Source organism: Camelus ferus, chromosome 12 (assembly GCF_009834535.1).
Source record: "Camelus ferus isolate YT-003-E chromosome 12, BCGSAC_Cfer_1.0, whole genome shotgun sequence".
Classification (NCBI taxonomy): Eukaryota; Metazoa; Chordata; class Mammalia; order Artiodactyla; family Camelidae; genus Camelus; species Camelus ferus.
Window position 1 is genome coordinate 47,029,794 of NC_045707.1, and position 7,155 is coordinate 47,036,948.

At 53.4% G+C, this 7,155-nt stretch overlaps 1 protein-coding gene across 5 annotated transcripts; it reads right to left on the bottom strand.

The window, feature by feature from the left end:
- Nucleotides 1-379: 379 nt before the first annotated feature.
- On the bottom strand, nucleotides 380-6,183 carry SOCS2 (suppressor of cytokine signaling 2). 5 transcript variants are annotated; one of them, XM_014567390.2, is made up of 3 exons: nucleotides 5,929-6,183; nucleotides 3,545-3,905; nucleotides 380-1,852 (listed from the first exon to the last, which is right to left on the bottom strand). In XM_014567390.2, the coding sequence occupies exons 2-3, from the start codon at nucleotides 3,681-3,683 to the stop codon at nucleotides 1,395-1,397; spliced, it is 597 nt and encodes a 198-aa protein (XP_014422876.1). In that variant the 5' UTR covers nucleotides 3,684-3,905; nucleotides 5,929-6,183; the 3' UTR covers nucleotides 380-1,394. The 5 variants fall into 5 exon arrangements, with proteins under 5 accessions (XP_014422876.1, XP_006194415.1, XP_032349519.1 ...); XM_006194353.3 differs by lacking the exon at nucleotides 5,929-6,183 and adding an exon at nucleotides 5,327-5,599; XM_032493628.1 differs by lacking the exon at nucleotides 5,929-6,183 and adding an exon at nucleotides 4,681-5,245.
- Nucleotides 6,184-7,155: the final 972 nt, after the last annotated feature.

Below are 7,155 nucleotides of genomic sequence, written 5' to 3' on the forward strand. Positions count from 1 at the left end.
GCAACAGTCATGAGACTGTGGCTAAAAAATGGCCATAAAACTTTTATTTTTTATCTTGTGCTGTGTCCACTCAACCTATAAAAGGCCATGTCACAATTTTTGTAGTTTCTAAACCAGGTTTTTGTAAACACAGAGGGCATTAGTGTTATGCCTATTCAACTTGTAAAAGACCAGGCCACTTGGCAATTCTTGTAGTTTCTAAACTATGCTTTCCAAAATGCAAAGGACAAGGGTGATCCGTCGCTTTAGGAAAGGGCAAGTAACATTCTACCTCTGGCTGAGTATCTCGCTTATTTCACTCGACCTAAGTTTTTATGGCAACCCTCTATTACCAGGAAAGTGTATGTCCCCTGCCATTCAAAGTAATAAGTGCAACTTGTAAAAGTCAGGGTTTTTTTTTTTTATTTGATACATTCTAATCAAATGGTAACAGCAGTAAATAAACACTTTGAAAAACAGGCAGGTATCCCCCTAGATCTGGAAGAAAATTAGGTCAAAATATTCTACATGGTAGAAGGGAGACAACTGCTGATGTCCATGGTTAGACCACTTGGAAATTTCTAAAGCCACTGCAGAAAAATCAATGGCAACAGGTGGGGACACAGTTACTTCAGGGGGTAAAACGTCTCTATCTACATGGTTTTATTAACAGGGATTGAGTTGCACCTGTATAGCATGACATTCTTGTCTTTAGCCTTAGAGGAAAAGATGAAGTCTTTTCCGTTTGCACCAGTTTGAAAATGTTCTGAAATAAGGCTCCCTTGAAATGGATTACTACAGTACTCATCCACATGAGAGAGTTCATACATGTAGTAAAAAGACAAATACAGGATTTCATGGTCACTTTTTTGGTTGATTTGGTTAATTGCATAAAATGAAGGATAAATACTCACAAGCATATCTGTTTAACAAAACTCCTAAGTACACCAGAATGCAAAATATCCAAAGTCCTAAAATAGATTCTGATCACCAGGCATACAAAACTGAAGTTAAGCTGGTGTCAGTCTGGTTCCTTCCACTTCTTCAGCACTCCCAAGCAGAGCTCTTTCTCTACTACCGGCGCTAGGACACTGCGCCTAACAGGAAGGAAGCTCAGAAAGGCATAGTGTTCTGATAAAACGTTTCTTCAGCCTTTACTTGGGACATTTGATTTTTAGCTTAAAAGGATCAACTGGTCTTGGTGAGCCTTAGGAAGGGAAGCATCACTCAGGTAAAAATATTTAGGGGACTTTTAAATATCTAGCTACCTCACCACACATTTAAATTAGATTGACTTCAGCTGTTCTGAGAATTCCACGTAGTTATCCAGAGCCGTCTCTCAAGTTTTGGTTCTCTTTTACATAGCTGCATTCGGAGATACTCTATAGGAGGCATGTTTAGAAAAAGAGAAACACTTATACCTGGAATTTATATTCTTCCAAATAATCTTTTAGTCTTGTTGGTAAAGGCAGTCCCCAGATGGTACCAGTACATTTGTTAATGGTGAGTCTACAGAGATGCTGCAGAGGTGGTGCTGATGTGTAGAGAGGTTTGGTCAGATAAAGGTGAACAGTGCCGTTCCGGGGGGCTTCTGGGCCCGTCCGCTTATCCTTGCACATCTGAACATAGTAGTCGATCAGATGAACCACACTGTCAAATTGTTTAAGCTTGGACTTGACACATATGATAGAGTCCAATCTGAATTTCCCATCTTGGTATTCGATGCGAAGATTAGTTGGTCCAGCTGATGTTTTAACAGATATTGTTAGTAGATAGTCTGAATGCGAACTATCTCTAATCAAGAAAGTTCCTTCTGGTGCCTCTTTTAATTTCTCTTTGGCTTCATTAACAGTCATACTTCCCCAGTACCAGCCTGGGGTTTTTGTTCAAAAAAAAAAAAAAAAAAAAAAAGGAAAGAAACAAAGAAAGAAAAGAGGGTAAAGTAGTTATTATAGAGAATTTTTAAAATAGAGCAAGTACTTGGCAACAATTTTTCTAGCCCTAAAAAGAGGTTTGCAAGTGAAAGTTTCCCAGAGGCTACCATAAATACTTTCTGTAGAAACTGAATGAAAACATAGGTCCATTTTCTTTTCCCAAACTGTGAGCCAGTTTTCTTTTTTAAAAAGTAACTTTCTGTAGCTGTTCTTTAAACTCTCTTAAGATTTTTCTCCTAAGGAAACAAAAGAATGTTTCCAATATGACACACTGGCTGTCCAAGACTGATGCTCCTACACTATTCAAGCAAATCAAAGATTTAAAGTAAACTGGAAATAAACCAGAAGTTAGAAATAAAAGCCATGCCCTTAAAAAGTGGAAAACCCAATTCCTGTAATTCCAACAGAGTAAAAACAGAAACAACCTTTTGGATGGTTGGTGTCCACCCCCACTCTCCCTAAACCTGTTAATGACTTGCATACATCTCATTTCAAAGCCCTGGAAAGCACCACTATTTACTGGTTTTAAACGTGCAGTTCTAGAACAATAGCTTCTGTTTGCCGTTTTGACTACAACTACCTTATCAGCCATTGAGAAACGAGAAAGCCTAATTAATAATTAGTACTTCAAGTTTACAATCTTCCATAAACTCTTGGGACTTTGCCCTAATCCAAATCCAATCACAACCGTCGGTCACCCCAGCATTCTCTGCCTGCACCTCCTCCCTGGCCCATCCAGTCTTCAAAAAGGACTTATCGACCTTTTGCCTTTTAAAAGTTTGAACAATGGTCCTTCACCTCCCCCAACCCCCACAAAGAAAATTGCTGGGATACCTGCAATCTGCCGGTTCCTCCCGCTGGGGGAAAGCCCGTGGCCTGCACGGAAAGACCGGAACCGCAAGTGAAGGGACTTTTCCCTCTCCCTAGTGCTACCAAAACTTCAACTTTGCCCCAAACGTAAGTTTTTAGGATCCAGATTTTGAAAGTCTGCATGGTCTGCCAGAATTTTTTTTTTTTCAATCTTTTCTTCTGTCAGATGCCGAGAGACCACAGCGTAAAGCGCAAGAATGCACGTAAAACAAGCAAGGCCACTCTCGGCGGGGGATTCTCAGTCCGCGCTCCTCCGGCCTCTGTGGCAGCAGCCTGCGCGGCAATCTGTCCGTCCCTGAACTTGGTCGCCAAGATTCCAGGCTGCAGCGGCTGCCCGGCCCGGGAGCCGGATGCAGCTGAAGCTGCTGGCAGCGCAGCGCCCTTTCGCCGCTCTCGCACCCCTCGGACAGGAAAAGCGTCGGGCACTATCTGCGGCTAGGGTCTGGGCCCGAGTGCCGAACCCCAAGCAGCCGCGATAAATAGTTAAGGTTCCACAGCCTTAAGAGGCGATTTCCCAGGAGCGACTCTCGTGCTCTAAACTCCCCTAGGCCTCTGAGTCCCTCGAGAACCACTTTTCTTTCGCATTCCCAAGGATCCAGGGCCGTGCGGGCATCCTCTTCGCAGTCCCCCGCCCTGCGGAGGGGAAGGGAAGCGACTGCTTCCCACGTCGGCCCCACTTCCCAGCCTCTCCAGCACAGCCTCAGCCGCGTCTCTGGGGAGGCGCCCCCTCTCGCACGCGTCGCGGCCAGTCCGCTCCATACCTGTTTGACTGAGCTCCCGAAGGGCCTTCGCCAGACACGCCGCCTCCGGGGACGGCTCCTCCGCCGATCCCGAGGTCCCCCACTGTCCCTGCGTCCCTTCTGCGCCATTCCCGGAGGGCTCGAGGCACCGCAGGGTCATGGGAGAAGGGTCACGGCGGCAAAGACAGGTGGCCGCCCGAGCTGAGGTCAGAGAGGGGCACGCGTCCTTCTTGGAAGTCAGTGGGAACCCCAAAACGAATCCCTGAGGGGTCCCCGAAATGCTGGTGGAGGAGGAGGAGATGGGGAGCTGCTGGTTCTTCCTCCCCGGGTCCTGGTGCACGGATGGCAAAATCCCCCGCAGGCGCGGTCACGCACAGTTTGCCTACAAAGAGAAAGTGGAGGGTTGGGTCAGTCGGAACTGGACCCCAGCGGCTGGGGTGTGGGTGGAGGGACAGATACGTGGAAAATCCCGGGGACGACTCCGCGTCTGTACTCCTGCACCATTTAACCCCAAGCATCCAGTTACTGCCCTCGCCCGCTCTACAGAAAAAAGGATAAAGAGAGAGCATGGATCCAAGACGCAAGAGTTGAGAGGGGCTGGTGAGCAGGGTAAGGGTGAGGAGCGGGTGTTTTCCCGCCCAGGGCCGCTAGCTGAAATCGCAGACTAGAAAAGCAGAGTCACCTGCGGGTACGGTGGTAAATAGGCCCTAGTCAAGGACAAGTAGAAAAAAATTTAAAGGAAAGAACAGAAGTCCCCAAATTGGCACTCCTATCTCACACTCCGCACAGCCCAGAGAGCCGCAGAAGGAAGCACCCCGCACAAACCTAGTTCCCCGCCCTACAGCGCCTCTGGGCTCCCAGGGCAGAGCCCGCAGCCCCGGGCGCAGAGGCGAGGAAGCTGCGGCAACCCTGCCACACAGGCTGCCTCGCTCCCCTCCCCCGCACTTTCCGGCGCTCGCTTGGGGCAGGGGTGGGGGGCGCCGTGGCCACAGCTCCCGAAGCCCGGCGGCTGCTTCTGTTGCCGCCGCGGGCGCTGTCGAGGAATCAGCCCGAGCGCGCAGCCTTCGCGGGGACTCCGAACCTCGACCAGAGCCGGGGCGGAGCAGGAGGCAGCGTGAGCAGCGGGACGTGCTAGACAACCAACGCCGAGCCCTTACCTCGGCCCCAGCCGCTGCCGCCGCCTCCGCACCAGGCAGTCTCCCTAGCCGACATGGGGCGGGGGAGACGGGAGGGGCCCGGGAGGAGGGGTGTCTGCCCGAGTTTCCCCTGTTGACTTTTAATTTGGGAACGAGATGCCTGGGGGTGCAACGAGCCCTGCGCTCAGCGGCAGGGGCGGCGGGAGCTCTCTACGCAGAGGGCAAACATAAGCCCCAGGAACCACCGCCTCAACCCGCCGGGCTCGGACACCCCCTCCGGGCTCAGACACCCCGGATCCAGGGCAGCCACTTAGTTTCCCTCCGGCTGCGACCAAGGAGATGGGAAGGAGAGAGGGAAGGAGGAAGGAGCCAGGGCGGGAGGCGGGCGAGTGGGGAGGAGCGGGAGATCAGGTTATTAGGAGGATTATTAATTTGGATGGCATTTTAGAGGAGAAAAAAATAAAAAAAACTCTGGAGACTTCTAGACGCTGGGAAGGAACCGGAGAAAGAAGGCAGTAGCTCTCGGCCTCGGGGTAGAACCGCAGCTCGGACTCTTCCCCGGCAGCTCCAAACTACGGAAGCCAAGTCTGCCCGGGCTCGCGGCCGCGCCCGGGTGCCCTCCCCAGCTCTAATAGGGGCGGAGCCGTCGGGCTCCCCGGACCGGTACCTGCCACCAGCCCCGGCCCGAGCTCCTCCGGCACCCCAGCTGCGGGCGAAGGGGATCTTGAGGCTGTGCGCCCGGGGCTCCGGCGCGAACTCTCCGCTGCCCGCGCAGCACCAGTGGCGGCGGGCAAGGAAGCTCATGCTTCAAGGGAAGCCCAAGGCCCGCGAGCCGCAGCGGCGGCGAGACTAGAGTTAAACGTCTGTCCACAGAGCGATGTGTACGCTCGACTTCCCAGACCGACGCGCCTCCCTAGCTCCCCGCCTCCCTCCCTGGTCCGCGCTCCCCGCGCGCCCTGCCCGGCGGCTGCGGAGGCCGCTTTCCAGGAACTTTCCAGGAATCCGCCTCACGTGACCGCGGCCCCCGCTACTGCTTTAAAGAGCCTCTTGCGCTAATGCGCAGGCTTCGGGGGAGACGGACTCAGAGCGCTCTCCAGGGCCGGCCGGGGTTGGGTGGATGCCTGGGAATCTGCCCTCCTCTGACCCTACGCCTCGGAGTGCTCGGAAACGCGCAGGAGAAGCCCCCAGCCGCCACCGTCAGGGTTTCAGCGGCCGGAGCCTGCCCCCAACCCGTGCCAGCTGTGTGCGGAGGTTAAGCGGATAGCAGACCTCCTCGCCCCTCGGTCCTCCGTACTGAGGGGTAGTGGTCTTTTCCATCCCTCCGCGCCTTCTCGGAGCGACTCTCCAGGCAGCACATTCTGTGAAGGGGGGTGGTGCAGGAGAAACTGGAGGTCCTCAGAAATGGCCCCTCCCGCTCTGACACATTAATGGGGTGGGGGAGCCGCCTCTCCAGCCCCCGCGCCCACGCCTGGGAGTCCCGGGGAGCGGGCCGCTGGCGGGCCTCTCTGCCCAGGTCTTAGAGGGCTGCCCGGGGGCGGAGAGCAGCGCCTCCTTAAGCGGCGCTGGCCGCTCTCAGTCCCCTCCCCCCGGAGGTCCTGCTCGCGATCTCCCGCACCCGCCCTGCCCGGCTCCTCCCTCCCTCCTACTCTCCGCCCCACCGTCTCCTTCCGGCAGCCCGGCAGCCCTACGGACTCACCTGCGCGGACTGCAGAGGGGTTGCCTTGGCCAGTGCGCTCTTGTGGTCCTGGGTGGCCGGTCTCGGTGTTCGCAGTCCGGAGAGCGCTCGGCTCTGCTATTTGCCGCAGAGCTGGCGCCCGAGGACCGGGAATGCGGAAAGATCCCGGCTTTTCTTCCCTGCTCGGAGACCCCCACCTCCTCCCACCTGGTTGGAGGCCACCTGGCCTCAGTTGAAACTCATTTTCTTGCCTGCACGTTCGCCCCCGAAATGTGACCGACTTTAAATGTGACCTACTTTTTAAAACTATTAACACTTACGGGGAAACCGGATCCAAAATTTCGATAACCATTTTTCTTTTAAATACTATTCTATTGCATCACTACTCAAAAGCTTGAAAGGTCAATGGCCACTTTTAGTTGAAGCGTTGGCTATGGGGAAGTTGGGCGAGGAAGGAGGAGGGGACTTGGGGGACGCGCGGCTCACAAACCGTGCTTGGTGCCCCCCCTGCTGGCTCTCCAAGGAAACGTAAACCAGCTCCCAGCCTTCCAGCAGGGAGTCCTGAGCAAATCGGTTTTCTCAATAATTTGCCTGGTTTTGAGTAAATAACTATGCAAACGGTAGATTAGCCGGAGGTGGGGTGGGGGCTGACATTTCCCAGCTAACAAAGCGTTTTGTCAACGATGGAGTCGCGTGCACGGAATGTTTTGTTTCTTACACTCTGACATGGAGGACGGAGCTAACTAAACCCTAGTTGAAACTCTCTGTAAAGGAGCTGAATAATTTCGCACAAGTCGTTTACCATGCTTGGATCCTGAGCC